At 33.4% G+C, this 21,524-nt stretch overlaps 3 protein-coding genes and 3 long non-coding RNA genes across 7 annotated transcripts; 2 read left to right on the top strand and 4 right to left on the bottom strand.

The window, feature by feature from the left end:
* Positions 1-5: 5 nt before the first annotated feature.
* On the bottom strand, positions 6-10,514 carry LOC132915166 (uncharacterized). 2 transcript variants are annotated; one of them, XM_060974886.1, is made up of 5 exons: positions 10,085-10,514; positions 5,882-6,125; positions 4,512-4,613; positions 1,099-1,224; positions 6-375 (listed from the first exon to the last, which is right to left on the bottom strand). In XM_060974886.1, the coding sequence occupies exons 2-5, from the start codon at positions 6,045-6,047 to the stop codon at positions 284-286; spliced, it is 486 nt and encodes a 161-aa protein (XP_060830869.1). In that variant the 5' UTR covers positions 6,048-6,125; positions 10,085-10,514; the 3' UTR covers positions 6-283. The 2 variants fall into 2 exon arrangements, with proteins under 2 accessions (XP_060830869.1, XP_060830868.1); XM_060974885.1 differs by having other exon boundaries at positions 5,882-6,122; positions 10,085-10,511.
* Positions 2,330-3,107, bottom strand: LOC132915170 (uncharacterized). Its single transcript, XR_009659795.1, has 2 exons — positions 2,391-3,107; positions 2,330-2,360 (listed from the first exon to the last, which is right to left on the bottom strand). It is a non-coding gene; the product is annotated as an uncharacterized LOC132915170 (long non-coding RNA).
* Positions 10,515-11,060: 546 nt separating the features above from the next.
* LOC132915171 (uncharacterized) lies at positions 11,061-12,048 on the top strand. Its single transcript, XR_009659796.1, has 2 exons — positions 11,061-11,668; positions 11,742-12,048. It is a non-coding gene; the product is annotated as an uncharacterized LOC132915171 (long non-coding RNA).
* Positions 11,594-13,331, bottom strand: LOC132915169 (uncharacterized). Its single transcript, XR_009659794.1, has 4 exons — positions 12,946-13,331; positions 12,496-12,682; positions 12,188-12,416; positions 11,594-11,920 (listed from the first exon to the last, which is right to left on the bottom strand). It is a non-coding gene; the product is annotated as an uncharacterized LOC132915169 (long non-coding RNA).
* A 696-nt stretch (positions 13,332-14,027) lies between these two features.
* LOC132915163 (collagen alpha-1(I) chain-like) lies at positions 14,028-16,735 on the top strand. Its single transcript, XM_060974882.1, has 6 exons — positions 14,028-14,198; positions 14,588-15,074; positions 15,145-15,407; positions 15,524-15,749; positions 16,040-16,305; positions 16,388-16,735. The coding sequence occupies exons 1-6, from the start codon at positions 14,172-14,174 to the stop codon at positions 16,538-16,540; spliced, it is 1,422 nt and encodes a 473-aa protein (XP_060830865.1). The 5' UTR covers positions 14,028-14,171; the 3' UTR covers positions 16,541-16,735.
* A 258-nt stretch (positions 16,736-16,993) lies between these two features.
* Positions 16,994-21,520, bottom strand: LOC132915160 (integrin alpha-4-like). Its single transcript, XM_060974877.1, has 10 exons — positions 20,941-21,520; positions 20,484-20,862; positions 19,813-20,108; positions 19,181-19,640; positions 18,947-19,089; positions 18,426-18,875; positions 18,196-18,359; positions 17,592-18,085; positions 17,215-17,504; positions 16,994-17,141 (listed from the first exon to the last, which is right to left on the bottom strand). The coding sequence occupies exons 1-10, from the start codon at positions 21,361-21,363 to the stop codon at positions 17,082-17,084; spliced, it is 3,159 nt and encodes a 1,052-aa protein (XP_060830860.1). The 5' UTR covers positions 21,364-21,520; the 3' UTR covers positions 16,994-17,081.
* Between the last annotated feature and the right edge of the window lie 4 nt (positions 21,521-21,524).

The raw sequence follows: 21,524 nt of genomic DNA on the forward strand, positions 1-21,524 counted from the left end.
TTAGGTACACGTTTGTACATAGTTTGTTGCATTTCATCCATTAAAGTACAAATGTTGCCGTCGGACAATGTTCGTTATTTGTACAATTACACTTTCTCATATGTACAGGTGAAGCCGCAAAAATTGTTTATCAAATTATTAGAAATTTCACTTCGTTGTCGCATGTTAGAAACGTTCGTTGGCCTCCAAATTTCTCCCGTGCCGGTGGAAAAATAATTTATTAAAATAACTCGTCCTATACAAAATATTTGGTATTAAATGTGTACTGTCAATTTTAGGTCGGCTATAAGAGCCACCTGAGCACCGTTAATATCGCCAGGAACTTTATAAAGTGTGTATTCGTCGGTGATACCGCGTCGTTCGCCAAATATTTCCCTGAAAAGAAAACACAGTTGTCAATTATATCGATGCAGGAACAGATTTTAAGAATTATGTAACTTTTCGGATAAATTTACGCGATTAAAGAGTAAAGTGAACGCTATGGGATATTAGGAGACGTTACACAGCGAATTATTGCCTGTCATATGTGAAATAGGAAATAGAAGACAATTTTTCAACGAGGCAATGCCACCACAAAGAAGTGGTTTCTAACGGGAAAAGTTTCTGAATAAAAGATAAAGAAAATCCCACCAAATATGGAATGAAACCGTAGATGAAACAAAATGAACATTGGATTTATATGTTTTCACAGGTAGAAACCCCAGTTTAAAATTCCGTTTCTTCCAGACTTTAAAAGATCGAAAGCAGATCTTAAATTTATATAAGTTACTGTTATTTCACTAGCGCTGTAACTTCATATTGTGATATGAAATTATAGAAACGATTTTGCCAATTTTTCTTTTAACAGCATTTCGAACATCTAAAAATAGGGTTGAGTTTATCACGGCATTTTATATTATACTCACGGCACTGTACTTTCCCCGTGAGAAAAACGATCTTTCCTTCTCTGCTCTTTCGTTAATTATATTATAGAATTATGCTAATTTCAGCTTTGTGCTCATCTCAAACAGAAGATATTAGATTACTCGCGCTTACGCAACGACGTCTAGCTCGACAATACGTTTCACCATAATACGTAAGCGGAGAAATAGTACTTACATACAGAAGCTAAGTAGGAATGACAGCAGCATTCCCGTAGCCTCGCGTATTCAGCACAGTCTCCAGCTTGTACTTCGCATTCTTCTGGCCCCACGCGACAAGTGTGCTTCACGAAGGGGAATACCTCTGAAACAATAGGTTGATGAGTGTCAGGAACAGACTTTCGACGAATCGGAGAAACCTTATGATCAATTTAAAAGGATTATACACAGGGTGACATCTTTCTAGTGGAATATCGCTGGGATATCTTATCAGTCATTAAGAATTAAGGATATCGAAAAGACGTTTCTTACGAAAGCTGTTTAACGCTTACGAGGAATTGTGTTAATAACTTTCCCCTAGCCGCGGTAGCAGAGGAGGAATTTCAAGCTCAAGTTCATTTTTTAAATAGGAAGTTACCGATTTTCATAATCTTTAAATATGTTGTAGAAATCAAAATTTTTGACAACTTTCCCCTATTACCAATATTTTATAATTACTGTAATTACTAATTTTAATTCTCATGCAATTATTTGTATATTTTATAATCGTCGTTCGGCCTTAGTTTGCGAGATGTGTATTCGTAAAATGTTGTCTTTTGACTATAATAACTAAAATTCGAAATTCCACTTAAGAAATACGTCGCACATTTCGGATTTTTCATTGGACTAATGCGAAACTACGTGCACGTATTCCGTTACTTTTAGCACACTCTTATTTACCGTATTGTAACTTCTGCGTAATCGAATCGGTTGATTAGAAATGGGCAAAGAAGAACGTGTGATTCATAAGACTGATCGAAATGGACTCATGTATTCGATTCGTGCACACGATGCGTGCAGCAACGCAATTTTATTGCTACTGTCGTCGTTGCCATTCGTGTACACTCTACGAGTATTTAACGGCGAACATTATGGTCAGACTATTGTAACAAACGAAACGCTATAGAATTGCTTACAATTTATACGGGAATCGTTCGCGTTGTTTACCTTGCACTTTGACCAAAGAAATGCTTATTAGGTGTACAAACGAGCAATCCCAATTTTTCAATGAAACTCGAAACTTATTTTTTAAAAGTACAGCAAGTCGTTCAATCGACGTCAGTTGTTCAAGTTCAGTCAATGTACTCTACAAACTTTCTATCCTATATCTTTCTGATTTATCTTATAACTTTAAAGCAGATGGCTTAACCAGTTAGCTGCTTTTGACGAGTATACTCGTCATCGCTTACATATTACATTTTTGCCATACATTTTAGGTACTCGCTTAGGTACTTTAGGAAGCTGCGTGTGGCCCAGCATTCTCGCCCAAACGTTCTCCTTTGTCAATGCCTTGACCACTGGATCTTGTTTAGAGACACTCCATTTTTCCATGGTGGATCCATCAGTTGCCCTTAAAGTATTGGTTTAAACTAAACCTCGAGTTAGACTGAAAAATTTGGACTATTCATTCGTACACCTAATATACAGGGTAAATCGTAACACGTGGGAGCTGCTTCAGGAACGGACAGGAGATAAAAGAACAATAGAAAAAGTTTGTACGAACATGTGTCTCGTGTAAGCTCGATTCAAAGTTGCAGACACTTTTGTGTTTCGATAATTCGCAACTGCTTGGCTTCATATCCATATTCATCTGTATATTCAATGTCTATATATAATATGGCTGAGGATAGCCATCTCGAGCCATCATAGCCATTCTACCAAGATAAGCAGTTACGGATTATCGAACCACGAAAATGTCTTTGAATGTAAGATATAAAATAATGCAACTTATATAAGATCAGATAGAGCAGCACGTGTTTGTATGAACTTTCTTCCTTGTCTTTGTGCCTTCCGTCCAGTCCTGAAGCGGGTCCCACGTGTTACAATACACCCTGTGCAATATAAAATAAATTATCCTTTTACCTATTCGTTTATTTTTAGTACGACACACATTTTATTATCAGCGATTCGCTACACAGTGTTTCAGGAATATAACGGTTAATTATCTTCGTCGCTGTTCGAGACACAGAAAAGCATTTAGCCGTGAAGATAACTTTTTAAATACCTATTTGTTTCTCAAAATACTTGAAATTTACCCGTTGGCTAATTTACAACGAATTTCACCGTGCTCGATAATCTATCTTCTGGTATTTTTGCCTTTTACGTATACCTTTTTGAAGACAATATACTGCGCGTGTTTCTACAACAGACGCTTAATTGTAAATATAAATATATTTTCAAAAAAGCAAATCGATAATCGAGATATCTGCGATCTACCAATTATCAATTACCAATAGAAAGGCAATAAATATAATGACAAAGATAGACAGAAAAGGGAACCGATTTTAAGCAGACCAATTGCGCTTTCGTCCGTGTGTGCGAAGCAAGGCCATCAGAGAAACTATGCTAATTAGAAATTCGTGCAAATGGTGTTAGAGGTGAACGGCCGATAACTACGTAAAGAGTACCAAAGAGTTGGGACGACGGATGCGCGGAATACCTAAGTGTCCCTGTTAATGGCCGGTCGTTTTGCGTGAATCACCTGGTATGTGTAACCACCCTGCGCGCCTCAGCACATTTAGAAGCGCGTGTCTGACAAGGATGGATCGTTACGATGAACAATCGTTACAAACGAACAACGATGATTTCCTGAACAGGTGATTGTCCTTCCGTTCAGCTGGATTCGAAGGTGTTTCACGAATTCACGCGTCGTTCTCACGCGGGGGGAACAACTGGGCCAAGTTCTGCGGGAACCTACCAACCATTGACTTCTTCGCTTATAGATTACCCATGTTTTACAGCGTCTTATCGTTTTTGTTAAAAATAAATTATATCGTGTTACTTATATTTGCTACGTACGAAATTAACGTGCATTTAACTCGTGTTTTCTAATTGAAATTGTACTGCAGTTATTACACGGTTGTAGAAATTGCAAGTATTACGACAATTTCAGGGTCTATTATCGTGGTTCGAAAATTCCGTGAAGAGTTGCGCAATCAAACCACCAGCATTTGCACGGTCAATTCTTCACGCACGAATTGTCTGCACGCGATTGTCGTTTTTCAGACGATTACTTATATGCACGTAAATCGACGAAGGACGAACCTAAAATACGAGCAACGTAATTGAAAAAAAAAGCGAAACTGATGAGAAATCAACGTGATCGTTCCATTTTCTATATTTATTGCAACATTAAACGCAGCGTACTGTGCAATATAGAAAGTTTTGTATAGCGGCAATGCGTCACAGAAATTTTCACGATAGAAAATTGAAAGAAACAAACCTCAGAGTTCGAATTGCGAGAATTTCTAAAAGATCCTTTCGATTCAAACATTTCATTATCGTATCGTTGTTCCGATTATTGCTATAATTATTGACTCGTTATAAAAGACTAATAAGAAAAGATCGATATCGAATATTTTGCTTTTTATCGTTGTTATAAATTTTACTCACCGTTGGAGTTGCCATCGCAACAACAGTGGTCATTTAACACGCTTCCATCTTTGCAGTAAGTCATCTCTGATCTCGTGCAGGGCTTGCATCCTGGGATAGGACCTGTGGAATTCGTCAAAATATGATATTTCTTCTATTCGATGAAACATTTCATCTATTTGTGCCACTAAATGAAACTTAGATCTCTAAATTAATTGCAACATCTTCGTATCCGTTAATGTAGATCAAAAAATGAATATTAAAATTGAATTGTAATGGAAAGCTGCTACCGCTGCTACTACTATCAAGCGAGTAATCGTGTTGTGGCGAGTTGGAGGAAGAACACAGAGCTGATAGCCTTCTACTACGCTGCAGTAAGGACACCATGTTCCTTGAAATAAAAAATAACAATTTTCTACGACCGATTGAGAGTTACATTTCATTATTCTCGTTTCGTAGAGCTGTTATTAAAACAGACGATAATCGCATCAAATCGAGGGAGTACGAGTGTAATTCACGTTAATTGGTGCCTTCAGGTTTTATGCAACTGCTTTGAAATTATGTCGTTGATGTTGGGCGCTATACCGACGTTATGTCACTTAAAACATTTATTATCATTTATCAAACCGACTGGGTACGAATATTTTCTTTTACGTCGTTCGATACAGAATGCTTATAAAACATCGCGAAACAAGATAAACTAAATCGCGCTTTATTGCCACAAGAATAACTTAAAATAGTCTAAATGGAATAAAACAAATGAACGAACGCAGCGAGTAACGGGAAAATCGGTAGTTCAGCGCAAATCAAAAATGACAGAGATCTATTTATGCAAGGATAACTTCGCGGAACCATCAGAGATACAACTTTTCTTAGAATCCTGTGTATCGTTACAAATCGCCGGCTAGCTGAAATTGTCAAACAAAACCGAGTAACCTTGATTTCTATTTCCTGTCGACGATACGCGGTGCTCACGTTTGAAAAACGCAAGATCGTTCCTGTCTCTCGAGCAATTATTTTCAGATAACGATCGCATCAAGGAAGAAGGTGGCCTTTGGATCCTGACGTGCGGCAAGCATACTGAGCCTAAATTAGGACGACGATCGTTCGAATCGATCAAATACCTTTCTTATCCGTACCGGCTGCAAAGTGGCAACACAAAGGCGAAATTAATAAAACGAGACGATTCGTCGAGTTAATTCGCGGTAGGTGGACGCGGCCCAAGTATCCGTTTAAACGGATCAAAGGGAGGTTATTCTCGGAGGAAAGATAAATAGATTTCGGTGCTTCGTAAAGATGCTTTATAGACCAGACGTTAGAATGAAGTCGGACAAGGGGCTTGGCATGTGTAACGCTTTTAGTATCGAGAGCGAAAAGCGTAAATTTCCTACCGGGATAGAGCTGCAGCTTCTTCGCCTCCGTAATTGCCTCCTCGTAGAGGACCTCGTGCTCGAGGAAGTATTCCTCGTCCGGATGGTGGTTCACCACCGTGATCGACTCGAGATCACCGAGGATCAGGATCAGCGTCAGTACTCTGAATGCAGTGGTGTAGCTCATGCTAACGCCTCTTCTTCGACATCTTCGACGATGATCGAGATTCCGCTGTTCTTACACGAGTTCCGCTTTTATCTGCTGCTTGAAATTCAAACACGAAACTTGTCAAGTTCGTTGCTACACGCTTGTCTTCGAAATACGATCGAAAAGTGCTTGTAGAAAACGCTGCGAGCTTCTCGGAACGAGTCCTTCAGGAGCGAAAGAGAATTTGCGCATTCATGTAGTCGAAATTCATGGGAAAGCAAAGTATTTGTGGAAAACCGGTATACGTGGCCTCTTAGTCGTAAAGAAAAGAAAATAAAATGTTTCGTTCATTTGGATCATTCACCTAGAATGTTTTTAGATGTCATTTAGATAGCAAAGGAAAAAATCGCGAAACAATTAACCAGCGCTCATTGGTGACTATATCTTTCTCTACAGAGGCGACGTTGTGACACCATCTTCTAGAATTACTGATATCTATTTAGGAAGGGAAATTGTACTTAAACTCTATTCTCATTCGTAAAACATTTTTCGTTAAAAGATCGAAGATTTTCCATTTTCGCGTTCGCAGTGTTTCCTACCAGCACTCTTCGATTAATGTCCGTAGATTAAACATTTGGTCCTTTGGAATGTTTGTTAATCGATGTGTAACAGCGCTCAAGAGATCGTTAAATTTTAAAGCTACGAATTAATCGTACGATCGTTTCAAAATACTTACAACGTATCCCTCCAAATTTTATTGTTTCAGAATCGCATAGAGAAATAAGCAATTTGTGATTATTTGGGTATCTTTCGTAATATTACTTACCGAATGTATAACGATATCTAGATTATCGAAGCTGCGAATCAATTATATAATTATTTCAATCGTTACTTGCAACATATCTCTTTTTAATCTTCTGTGGTTTTATGCTTTTAATTGCGCTCCATTGTCCACGGTTTTTATACCTTTTCTTTATTACCCAGACTTATTCCATACGCATAGTATAATGACTGTCGCAACCGGAAGTATATGCAAGATTACGGGATAAGAATACCGGTGGGACAGTACCATATGAACGATAACGATTGTCGTATTATCGTCATCCAAGGTGAGTTTTAAAAGGGTCCCTTTGTACCTAATACGAGTTTTATCAAGGTGTACATTTTAAATATTCTCCCAACTGTATAATCGTTGCGTCAAGCAATTTTTTCCGCTGCGTTATTGAATAGTACGATGCTGTGAAAACATGCAAGTACGTTCAACAACATACTCCTCCTAATGAGATAATTATTAGCTAATTGGAAACTTCTATCGTCTATCTTTTATTATTAGAAAGATTATTATAAACTATAAAACGCGTCATTAAATGGACAACAATTCAGCGTAAGACTCAGCTTGAGAGACAACTTAAAGGGCCAAGACCTACTGTACTAGCTAAAATGTATCAAACTGCGTAACAAACTGTAAACCTCGTTTGAGTTGCTAATAATTAGATCGCGAATGTTAATGAATTTTTATATAGTAATAATAATAATAATAACATAATATAATATCTCGTTTAGTTATCGCGAAGACACTAGAGGCCAAAATTACAACGTAAATCGATGGCCAGGTCGTATAATTACGTTATCTTATCCTCGCATTTGTTATTCAAGATAGGGTAGTATTTTAATGTCATAGGTTGCACAGAAAATATACGTTCCGCTCTGAAACGAATGGTTTTAATATCGATCGTGCGATTCATTTCATTTCGGGAGTGATTCATCCCTCGCTACCCTCTTGTGCTCGCCAACTTGGGTCAACCTAGGTAGCAAATGCGTAAAGCGAACGATCACTATAATCATTATAATATAAATATTAGACGATATTCGTTTCATATAAACGAAGAAATAATTAGTGAACCGACCATAGAAATATTAAACCAATAAAAATGTGATGGAAACAATTCAGGCGTTTCAAAAAATTATTTATAGGTTTTGAATCTGCGTATTTTGATGCAAACAGGATGGCGATAAAATAGTCCAGTACACCTATAAACGAAAAGATTCAAACAAACGAAACGATCCGTGTTATCCAGACAAAATACCCGTATCTATTTGTGTAACCTCATATTTTCCCGTATTCGCTATGTTCGATCGAATGGACAATTGCTGAAGCGAATTAAGCGATAGATTTGATTAAAAGATTCGCAGGGAATCTGTAAATGTTTATTCGATGAATACTCACTGTCGATTATATTATGACATCTGCCTGTTCGTTGCATTTAATGATAAACCTCAACAAATTTTTGTTTATCGACCTTATTACATTTACATTTGCACATTTTATGAAGCGTATTTCATAAATTTGCCCGCATTGTGCGCACTATGTGTATTTTTGCATGTGCCTTCAAGTTTTCTATAGTTGCACAAAAATTCACAGTCTGATAATAAAATAATTGGGAAATAAGAGCAGCGAAAGGCATTAAATTTGTGCTAAATACGTATAACAAGCGTCTTAATATTTAAGTACGACCAGCACTGCTGACTCAGCGGTATTTCTAATATCAAAGCTTGTTAGGAGACGTGCAACTCTGATAAAAGAAGTAACATAAGAAAAATTACCGAGTGCAAGTAAAAGAATAGTGTGAATGAAAAAACGAGGCAAGTACGAGAAGTTACATTCGCTGTGAGTCACGGCCCGATGACAAAGACGGACAATCGTTAATTAAGCTCAATTAAGGGCCCTGTACGCGAAACACGGACGTCTTGGACATATTTTTGAATCAAGGTGGCATCGCCGAATATCTTCCTGCTAATTGCGTCCTTGTTTCAAGAGCGAAATTTTGTTCCTGTTTTTCCTAACGATCGAAGGAAAACGTCGATACCGAATGAACATTGGCCCCGAAACTGTTGAAGACGTAAAACGTAAAGTTAATTAAGGTATTGAACGCGATATGACAGAAAGCGGACACGGTTTATCTACTTGAGCAATTACGTCATTTCTGGAGACTCCGAAGAAGACTCTGAAGAAGAAGAAGACACGAACCAAGTGTATTGTAAGAATAACGACGAGAATATTGAACGACATAGAGTCAAGGTTGGTTATAAAAGTGCATGAATATTGCAATTTTATAGCGCGACCTCTCGCCGCCAGCAAATAAATATCATTGGCAAAGTTTAAATTAAGCGTAGGTGGACTTTTCCTATTTTTCGTGCATTTCGTACGGTTACATGAACGTTTCGAGAAAAGATATTAGCTAGAGAGCTATAATCCTACAGCGAGCTACTTAATACCGAATATTTTACGTTTATCTACAAATTGGTAGCTAACAATTGTCACAAATAGAGATACATTATCAATTGTTAGATCAGTTCACCTGTATTTCATGTTTTTCTAAGAATACATTGAATGAACGAAGGCAGCAAAGCATAAATCGTCTTAACAAAGACATAAAATCGTCAAAACCATCGAGTTTAACTTTTACGAAAGTTGTAAATGAAGAAAATTTGAATTTTCTATAATTCAGAGTAATTTTCGATAGTTCAGCAACGAAATCATAATATCTCGTTTTAATTAACGATTAATGTTGGAATCTGTTTTCCACCAGACATGATCAACAAGTAAACTGCGAATGTTTATGTAAATTGAAATTTTCGTGTACATCATTAAAGAAATGTTCTATTACTATCAATAAAATTGTTACATCAACATTTATTTGAAGATGTTACAACAACAAGTTAATCTTTGAACAAAGATCAAAAGTAAGGCGTTCCTATCTAAAGTCATTTTTTCGTTATACGTTTTCAAGGAAGACCACTTATCTCCAGCTAACCTTTGACTTGACCGAATTATCTATCTGTTTCCTTGTTACGAAAACCAAGGAAAAAACGATGAGGGGAAAGTTATCGCAATCAAAAACTAATCTCAAAAGTAAGTATGTTATTCACATTATTGCAAAACGAACGATAAAAGTACCCAGAATGTTATATCTCTTTACAAAAATGATTTTACAATAATACCTTTATCCTGTCTGATATTTACTGCAAAAAATGTCGTACGTCGTAAATACAAAAACTATAAAATATTTCCTCACCATTACTTCTTCTTGTTGGACATTTAGACAATCCATGGCAGGAAATCCATTTTCTCGGTCAAATCCTTTGAAATGTCATGTTCAGATTCACTGGCACAAAATACTTTCAGTCACGTTTAATTTTCTCAACGAATCAGCTGGTTGCATCGTAATTACGGAGATACGAATCGGAAAAAGTGAGAAATGTTCGTTTAAGAAACCGTGGATTGTCGCATTGTTTATAAAACGTGAATGAGATAGTAGGAAGTGTACAATGGTTATAAAAGTGTGCCGGATTGAACGACGTACAACCGTCGAAGACTACGAGCTGTGCTGAACTGTCGGCCGAGGGCTGAAAAGAGTATTAGGCAGCACCACTACCACTACTGTCCTCTACTGCTGCTACCAGGGGCGGACTGGGACTTAAATTTTTACCGGAAAATTATCGACATGACCGGTCCCCTCTTCTTAATTCATTAATCAAATTCTACGTAGAACAGCCCCAAATACTTAGCGACCCACTAGGAATTTTTCTAAACTCCCCAATAGCCAGTTCAACCCTAGCTGCTACTGCAATCACCGCTACCGTAATTTACAGTATCATTTGTGTAAATTCGTACTTGTCTTATATTTTTGCCACCAACAATTGTTTAATCTGTGCTTAAGGCATGGTTGGTTTTATATCGTATTGATTTTGGACAACGTAATAATTTTTCATTTTAAATTACATTATTAAAGAATTGTCGTGAGGTATTTAAACTGTTACAATATGTACCTGTTACGTGAAATACGGTTCTGTGTCCTCGAAGCGATGATAAATTTTAACGAGCTTCTTATCAAGTTTCTTTTAAACAAAGATACTAACTTGAATCCTTAAAAGGGAATTACTATTGAAAGTACAGTATTTAAAATATAATTTATCAGGACTAGCGATCGATCTTCGGCCTATTCGCATTTATTTAATGCAACGCGCTCACGTGCGTACTTTTACTGTTCAGCACCTAGCAAGAATCCTAGAAAAAAGAATACGTGCTTCAAAGTACGAATGCTTAAACGTGTAACCGTTCATATACATTGTACGCACGGAACTCCAATCCCAAATCAGATGCCAATATTCGTACCAATTCTTCGACTGGGATGTATTAAACAAAACATGTAACAAATAGTACTCGACGAAAGAAACATCTATATAAACGCAGCTGACTGGTAGGTTTCGAAAAATGCGACAGCGACTGTCAAATAATAAAACATTGTTGGATTTACAAAAGAGAAATAAATTACTGCATTGCGCATCGTTATGTAGGTAGATTCGCAAATTTTTTAGATGTGCCAGTCACTGATTTGGCGATTGAGTTCCGTATTGATAGATTATTGATTCTGAAATAATAACATTACCTTTGCGTTAAATTATTTATTGCCTTTTTAAATAAAGTCTTAATTTATATGGTAGATGTTCATAAAATAGTAAAATATTATACATATACCCAATGTTGCGTTAGATATGCATATTTTTAAAAAGCACAACAGGTGTACCAATTTAGTATATTTTTATAAAAATTAGCACTATAGATCAAGTATATACGACGCAGTTGTTGTTTTTACAAGGTACAATCTTATTTACGAATATTTCTCGTTGACGACTTCGTATATATGTATGTACTGTGCATGTTATGTACAGGCCACTCTTGCAATAGCAGACACCTGGATTTTTGTAAGGATAGGACCAGTATAAAGGCGACATGAAAGGGCGTTTATAAGAAAGCATTGAATGCCCTGCGAAGAAGGGTCCGCTTACGCTGCTTATTGATCTTGTCGGTGAGTCCTGCATTGGTTCAGTCCTATACCTACCACCAATATCTTCAACAGGAAAGAATATTTTCATCGTTATGTCTCTTAACAAATATCTGTCTTAATAAAATAATTCTAACAAATATTTCTTCACTGTATATCATTTATATGTATAAGCATAAACATGAAAATAAAAATATGTTTACTCATTTGCCAAAAGAAGTTAATTAGAAGTTAATATGTTCGAATACATTGTTTTCAATAAACGTATCTATTCTCCTATAAAGGTTATCAAAATTTACAGCGAAGGTGGTATAGGTAAAAATAGAGGAAAACCTTTATTGATCCTGATATCCAGTTTGCCGCCTTAGACCTGACAAGGACATTCCCATAGAGTAATGAATTATACGTATATTTAGTATTCAAATTGTAGAACGAGTAAATTTTCAACCGGCTGATTCTTTGGCCACCCACATGTTTGATTTTTTCTTATGGTTATGCATCTTTTCCTCTATTTAGCAATTACTGTAAATGTTGAACGAACGAAATAAAAGGATACTGACAGCTGTTGAAAAGATTGATTAAGCGTGAAAATTGTATAAAGTGACGCACAAGAATTGACGATAATTCGGTTGAATCGTTACATTTAAATCTTATTTATCGTGGGTGCGCCTGTGCCTAGCCCTCGCACGCTCCACATACGTTTCATAGCGGCACACCCTGTATGTGGTCCCTGGAAGTGATCACGTAAAATGCACAACTTGTAGTCACAATACGTCTGCTTACATATCCGATTGACGTTCGTCACCCATACATAGTAGCAAGTCAGACCTGGACAAATTTTGTTTAAGATAAAAATGAAGAATAACAATTTAACTTTTAATAACTTTTTAGTAGTCGATCGTTTTAATTACTTTGATATTTTTATTTATAAATAACGTCAGGACAGTAACTGTATCTTGTATTAAAAACACATAAAATAATTTGAAATAATTGTTACGGTTATAAGGAATTGTAAAATAAGCATAAATTTCGTTCCTTTGAAATTTTATGACGTTCTAAGGTTAAGAAGTAACCTATGTATAGAATTTTACCGTGTTTCATCATCGATTTTATTGATTTACATTGATACAGCGGTTCTGTTCACTATTAACTTGCTCCCGTTTAACTGTTTACTTTTTCTACGCAAAAACTCTCTCTCTCTCACTGAACCTGTTATATCTCAATGGACGGTTTATTTAGTTTCCTGTAGTGTTAAACAATGCGTGGACGAAAATGAACGTAGGCGATAATACGTACGTGTGCCCGCGTGTAACTATTCCAATAATTAATTGCGCAACCTTTAAGCGATAATTTCAATGGAGACAGTTTATAGCGTGCCGCCCTCCATAAAAGTGGAAATGTTTCACACAATGTTTATAGCCTAATATCTAAAAGATATTCAGAATTGAAATTTGAAATTTATGAAATTTCTGTATCTCGAGGAATAAAATGTAAAAACTTATTTTATAATCTTGTATTAAATAAAGAGTTTTAATAACCTCACAGTTAGTAACTCAATTCGTGCAACGCACTAATAATGAATATATGCAGGTAGAATAAATTATTAAAAATTGTTTATATGTACTTTAAGACTAATTTCTATTTTTGACTATTTTAAATTATTATTAGGATATTATTGCGGATATTTTGTTGCAACGATTTATTTTATACGCTAAATAATTCAGTGAATATTATACGTTACATATATTATGTACTTTCGTTTATAATATGCATTTTGCACGTTTTTGTATTTTTAAATTTTACATAAATGCAGAAAAATTTGCAATCTAGCTATTATCTATATTGAAATGTACTTGTAATCGTCTAATAAGAGTTATAAAAAATATATAACTTATTGGTTATATTGTGAATGTGTTGTATCATGTCATCTCTTTCTTATAATAGGTTCCACGTGTTTCTTGTTTAAATAAAATATGAAGAAATTTGATTGGTTTGTTCTATTTCTGCACGAGATAAGTTTGAATTCGCGGCTTTTCTATATTACGGCACTACCATACGAGATGTACGCCACTACAGTAACTGTAAAGAATTTGAGAATGCATGCGCCAAAGAAGCTATGTATCATATAAGTATAGTTTGTGCCGCATTGCACAGTTTAAGCTGGAAACGTCACCACTTTAAATAGAAATGTTTTAGAAAGAAGACACGAAAGACAAGTCACAAGATTTCTTCGTGTACGGAGTGTTCGCTATTTTAAAATAGTGCATTGATTTATAAACTTCTATCCGAACTTGCGAAATACAATTAAACAATAAAGATGTCATTTGAGCCAGTTTTGGATCCTGTAAGTATTATTTACATCGATTAAAAAGTTATTTCATTTGGCAAAGTTGATTGTCATCGATCCAGGAAGGATATACGTATATATATACATAGCATCTGCACTGCTGATATGATCTCAATGAAACATAGTTTATCCAAACACTTATCCAACTATATTTGTTAATTCGTTAGATTATTTACAAGTACTTTCTATATGAGAATAATATTGTATAAGTTATAAGAGATCAAAAAATCTGTAATAGTTCCAATTTAAAAAGATGGATAAAGTATTAATGAACAATTTATACAATAATATGTAATGCATTTTTGCTTTTTCTAAATGTAGTACAATTTAATTTCAGAACTGTGAAGTTTTACATTTAAATAATAAATACCTTTATATTTTAATAGCCAATTCCTTATGTGGGAGCTGTTGAAGGCGGCTTAATACCTGGAAAGATGGTAAAAATTCGAGGCAAAGTTCCTCCTGGTGCTGTACGTTTTGCTGTAAATTATCAATTGGGACCTACATTAAATCCAAGAGATGATATTGCCATTCATGTTTCACCACGTTTCACAGAAGGATTTATTACTAGAAATCACATAGTATCAATGACTTGGGGCCCAGAGGAAAATGATGGCCCCATGTGGATACAACCTGGCCAAGAATTCGAGATGTTCCTTTTGTGTGATTTTCCATGTTATAAGATTGCCATAAATGGCAGACATTTTGCAGAATTCGTTCATAGGCTACCATATGAGAAAGTGACACATTTGGTTATTGATGGAGACGTAGAAGTACAATCTATCACATATGAGACCGTTCCAATTGATCCACCTCGCTCTCCTCGAGCTGTACCCACGCCAGATGTACCTGCTGCTAATTTTGGGCCACCACGTAATTAAACATTTTATATTCTTTTACTGTTACTAAACAATTACATAATAAATTCTATGTCATTTTTTAGCACCTGGAGGATTATATCCTACAATTGGTCCACAAACACCACAAGGTGGATATGGTCCACCACCTCCAGCTCCTGGGTATGGACCTCCTCCTGGTGTATATGGAGGACCTGGTTATAATCCTCCAAGAGCATATGGATATCAGCCTGGATATGAGAAGCCTGAAGAAGAAGAAGCATTTAGTGGTTGTTTGGATAAAGTTGGATTAGCAATAGGGGGACTAGTTGCAGCAGGAGGCATAGCAGCTGCTGCACACGCTATGAGTGTATATAAATTTAATAATTACAAGTCTTTTGGAAATAATAGCATGCAATAATATCTGTATAAGATGCTAGAAATAATAACATATGTTATATGCATGCTATGTTTATAATTTTTTAGAAAAAGAAAGAAGTTCAAGATGATCAGGAAAAATCTGATGCTTCTAAATCAAAAACAGAAAGTGAAGGTGGTTTGGGAAATCTTGGTTCTTTGGGTGCAGCTTTAGCAAGCAGTTTAGTGACCAATGCTTTAAGTAACTCACAAGCACAACAAGGCTACCCTACCAACATCCAACAATCAAGTGGTGGTGGTGGTGGTGTATTAGACTCCATTCTTGGAGCATTAGGTATGATATAGATACATTTTATGCTTAAAACATGATCAAATTATGGAATAATACTTCTCTTAATCTTTCAAACTGAAGATATTAATATAGTGATTTGTTCATAATTGTATGATTGAGTGTTGGAATGTTAGATGATGACATAGATGATGTCATCTATTATAAGCTATATTTATGTTAAAGGTTATAGTGAATCATGATAAACACACAATACAGATAATTTTGCATTTGAAGTATAATTTTTATATGCTTCATAAGTAAATTTTAATACATTAAATTTTTGTATATCTAAGGTGGTAATAGTGGGCATAATGCAGCACCACCACCCCCTCCAAGTCAACCAAGTAATCCATTGACAGGAGCCTTAGGATCTATTCTTGGTGGTGTTCTTGGAGGTGGTGGAAATCAACAACCAAATTACCAACCTTCAGGAGGTTACGGAAATTACCAACCTTCTGGTGGATATTCTAATCAATCATCAAATTCAGATCTCTTATCTGGAATAGGATCAGCCTTTCTTAGTTCTGCTTTAGGAGGTCTTACTAAACACGATAAAGATGTAAGTATAAATTATAATATTTTAAAAATTATGAATATGTAAATTTTATAATCTGATTATATAATTATGATTGTACATACAGAAATCTCACGAAGAAAATCGTCCAACTCCTCCACCAGCTTATACACCAACTTCTGCACCGCCTGCACAACCTCCTGTATCTTCTGATAGTCCTGTTTCCGGAAATAAATTAACAGCAGATGAAATTTCAAAAGGCTTAGGTTTGGATGACTAATGTAAGTTGAGATAAAAATTCATATAAAAAATTATGTGTAATGAAAGTTTTATGCTCTGTTATTGATAAATGCAAATATATGCACAATGTGATTGTGTATTAAAGATATTTAACATGAAAGGCAGCTAATTATATATATATTTATATATTTTTTTGACACGGGATATTTCAATAAAAAGCACCACGACTATAATACAAGCTGCTCGAATCTCACGCTATATATAAAAAGATTAATATTTTTGTATATAGATTATTTATTTATGATAAATTTGCTCGAATTATTTTCACAGAATATTACATAACATAAGTAAAGATTATAAACAAAATGAAACAATATTTATAATACAATCCTTTTAAGCTTTATAGTTGAAAATTTATATATATTTTCTAAGATTTATTATATTTTTATAAAGATACTAATAGTACTCAAATGCGATAACAAAATGTAAGTTGTTGTTATTTATTTTCTTTTCTTAATTATGCAAAGAATAAAAATCATATATATATGTATACAAAACATAAAAGTTATATATTAATAAATTTATTCTTTCTGAAAAATTTCTGTTGATGAACATGTTTCCAATGTAATCCCATGTCTCTCCTGTAATGTAACGAATACATTAAATGTAATATCTATGTATAATATATAATAAAAAATGTTTTAAAAAACTTACATCTGTTTCTGATTTTAATGCTTCAAGTTCTTTTCTCCTATTTCGATTAAAGAATCCAATTTTAAGTAGTGTTAAAATTAACAGTATTAACAATAAAATTCCTAAGACTATTGACAAAGCTATAATCCACATTGCAATGTGTTGAGTTACTGGTGAACCTAAGAACATTGTAGCAATAATAGTATCATCAGATTTATGTCTAATTTTTTTCATAACATGATTTGATTCTAAAATATTAACGTGTCCGCTGGACAAGAAAAATATTATGTCTTTCTCTTCCATCATTTTCGCTGTAATAAATATTAAAAAGAAACGGTAAAATTTTTCAACATATCTTGGAAGTTAAAGATACACTAACATGTCAAGAAAAATCTTACTTTTAAAATCAGATAAGTAAAAGTCCAATATGAGTGAAAGTTTTGCAACAGACGAAGAACTTAGAAAGGGACCAAGCTTACATTTAATATATGTACATTTGACATTAGCATTTGTACAATTGATATAGATTGACCTGTTTTCTGGTGGAAAATTTATAGAAAAATTGGTATCCATCATAAATCCTTTTTGTGTATACAAAGTATTTGCAAAGTAAATTTCAGATATATTAATTAAAGCAGTTGAAAGTGTAGAATTTAAGTGTGTGCAGTAAAATGGTTGACCATCCAGATAACTAATTGTTTCGTTTATATTGATAATCTGTATATCTCCAGTAAAATGTTTCCAGTATATTGGGATATTAATTGTTAATATAACTTCATCAATTGGACTATCTCCAAATTTTTGAATTTCATAAATATGTTGAAATCGAATATTGTTTAATTTTTCATCCTCATTGTCAGTAGAATATGAATATAAATTATCTCGTGCTTTGCTAATAAAAAAGAATTGTAGTTAGTAGATGATAAATATAATAAATAATATAGTTATAGAGAGTATGAAGTATAACTAATAATAATAATAAATAAATCTGGCAATACTAACCCTGCAATCACTATGTCAACATCAACATCAAAATATATAGTTAAAACATGTGTATTATTGGATGAATCTTTCTGTTCACTTTGTGAGTTAAAATTGGTCCATAGATCCACGTGATCAACATCAAACCGAATTTTACTCATATCCAAATCTAATGTTAATGTTTTCTAATAGAAATGATTAATTATGTTACTTTATTGTAAAAGTCTTGATACTTAACAGATTACACTTACATTTTTTCTAAGTGGATTTCCAAGATCACATATTGCTTCTAAAGTATTATTCGTATAAAAACTTTCCATGCACGAAGGTGGCATACTGGCTAATGATATTATTTTTGGTATATATACATATATTTTAGCTTGATAAGCAGGTTCACCATAATTAAGAGCATCTATTTTAAGCTTGGTAGTGAATGTTGATCCAACAACATATTTGTTACCAGAATTTAAATTTGTTGAAAGTGATATCTTTACATCTGATGTACAAATATTGTCGTCACCACAATCAACAGCAAATGGTAATTTTATTAAATCTTCAGTTTTAGAAAACAATTTATTTACAGCTACACAGGTTGTACAGAGAAAGTTTGCTTTCGTCTCACTATCATTTAAATTTAAGTCTTTTTCTAAACTAGTTGAGATAGATATTTCAACTGGATTTATTATATTTTGGATATTTTTCTAACAAAATTAAAAAATAAAATATAATTAAAAAAAATATTTTTTAAGAAAATATCGGTATAAAATTCTACCTTTAAATATATCTTAAGTTGACTGCATAGGTTTTTAGATTTATATAAAGTATCGGACAATTTATAAATGTTATCACTATTTCTTTCTGTACCATAATAAGCTCTTCTATATATTTGATCGATTTTCAAAGATTTAACAACTCCTAAATGCAATTTCATTTATTAAATATGATATTCCAGATTATGTATAATTTCATTATATATATATATATGAAAATTAAATTATATACTTACGAAGATATTTAGGAGTATTTATTCCATCATAATATGTGCACACATCAATTAGAAAAGATGTAGAATTTTTCAATAATTTTTGTTTGTCATTGTAAGACAATTTTGTAGTTATTATTATAACAGGTTTTGATTTTATTAAAATCGCTTGTTCAGATAAATAAGCTCCAACTGCGATATCAGGATATTTATCACCATTTATATCACGAGGTTCGGAAATTGAAATTCCAAATCCACGGATATTCCTTCCAAATTGTTTGCCAACTATCCTTTGGCTATAATGTTTAGGTAATCCATTGCTATTGCCATTGAAGATGTATATTGCACCACTTTCTTCTTCGTATGGTGCACCAACAGCAATATCACCATAGCCGTCATAATCAATATCACCAAGACAAGTTATAGTAGATCCAAATCTACTTCCAGATATTTTTCCTTCAAATGATTGTTTTTCAAAAATTTCCTACCGCCAATGTTTGAGATCAGTATGTGTATTAAGTTAAATACTAATATACTATACTAATTTATAAATTGAAGGCTTATTTAATCAGAATTTAAAAGGAATTTCAAACTACTATATTCAAGCCAAAGTATTATTTCTACAATAATTCAGTGATATTACAAAATGTACATACATTATGTAGAACAGTAAAGACATATATGCGACCTTCATCCATATTTTTTGACCAATGTGGTGCTCCAACAATTAATTCATCTCTATTATCACCATTAAGATTACATGATGATAAAGCAGCACCAAAATATTCACCATGTTGCTCACCATTCAAAATCTTTTTTATTTCTAATTTTGCGTTATCGTTATGAGAGAAGGTAAATATAACAACAGCACCAAACATAAGTGAAGCCCTTGGAGCACCAGAAACAAACCACAATTTTCCTTCTCTAAAATAACCAGATGTTACAGCATACCCTAAATAAATTATGATAAATTATTATTTTATATACCAACAATATTTTACACAAACTATTTCACTTAATTTATAGGTTTAATATATTGTGGCTAATATCAGTATAAAGCTATTTTGCAAACACATCTTTTATAGAAAATACAAATATTAATATTATAAAAGTTTCATTTTATTTTATTATAATTACATGCATTTGCTACTTTTACTTCTTTTAATAATTATAATGGAATGATAAGAAAAATGTTTTTATTTAAAAATAATAATAAATAATATATAATAATAATTTGATATATAATGAAATACAGACTAGAATGATTGATTATTAACGGTTTATATTATGAAAATATTCAGTTAGTGGTACAATGAATGTTACATACCAAAATAATTATTTGCATGAATACTTTCTTCATCTTTAATTGATGGAATTATATTTTGCATTTCACCATCAACTGATATTGTAACTAACAAAGGCGTACCTTTCCAGTTAAATACACCAGGATTACCTAATATTAAGTCCCACTTTAAGTCATTGGATGTCATATGCATAGAAAAACCAACTTGACTCATGCCAAAATTATAAACATATCTTTTTGTATCGATAGCTTCTCTAAGTCTCACAAATGATAAAATTTTACTTTTAGATTCTTTCTTAAAAGACTTAATACCGTTAATTAATGACAAATAACAAATGCCATACATAAACCAATTAGATTGGCGTTTATTTATAATATTATACTTCAATCGTGGGCCGCAAACCTATTTACAAGTTTAATTAAGTAATTATAAATGTTTAAGGATAAATATATGAAAAAAGAAATACAAACTTCAACATACCACAATTGTAGGATTAGTCTTATTTTCTACAGCAATTGTTGCACCAATCCATGCATTATCCTTAATTTGATTAATTGTTGAATATTGCTTCTCTTTATCATTTCCACTTCTATCAATAATCCATTCCTTACATGTTTCATTAATTGGACATTGAAATATAGTACCTGGCTCAATTACATTTTGTATTATGCTTGTATTTGCTCTGGGAGCACCTACAAGTAGTACAGAATCTAGGCCATCTGTATAAAGGGCAACGGAAAATCCAAAATAACTTCCCCGTTGATAACTAAAATTTTTGGGAATATTAAATATTCTGGCATTATCAATGTCTAAATTATATGCTAGTATACTATACTGTAAAATTATAAATGTAAAACTATAAAACCATATATTAATCTTAGTTGATAAAGTTAAATATAACATTCTGAATAACTGATGTTAATAAAATGAAAGACCAGGGAACATTATTTCTAAAACTGAAAGAATTAAGGTTTTGTACCCACAGGAAGGAAGTACTTCATATCTAGATACCACAATGACATCATAAAGGAATTAGTTCATATTTGTTTCGTATATACTTTCTA

This window comes from Bombus pascuorum, chromosome 16, assembly GCF_905332965.1.
Source record: "Bombus pascuorum chromosome 16, iyBomPasc1.1, whole genome shotgun sequence".
NCBI classification, from domain to species: Eukaryota; Metazoa; Arthropoda; class Insecta; order Hymenoptera; family Apidae; genus Bombus; species Bombus pascuorum.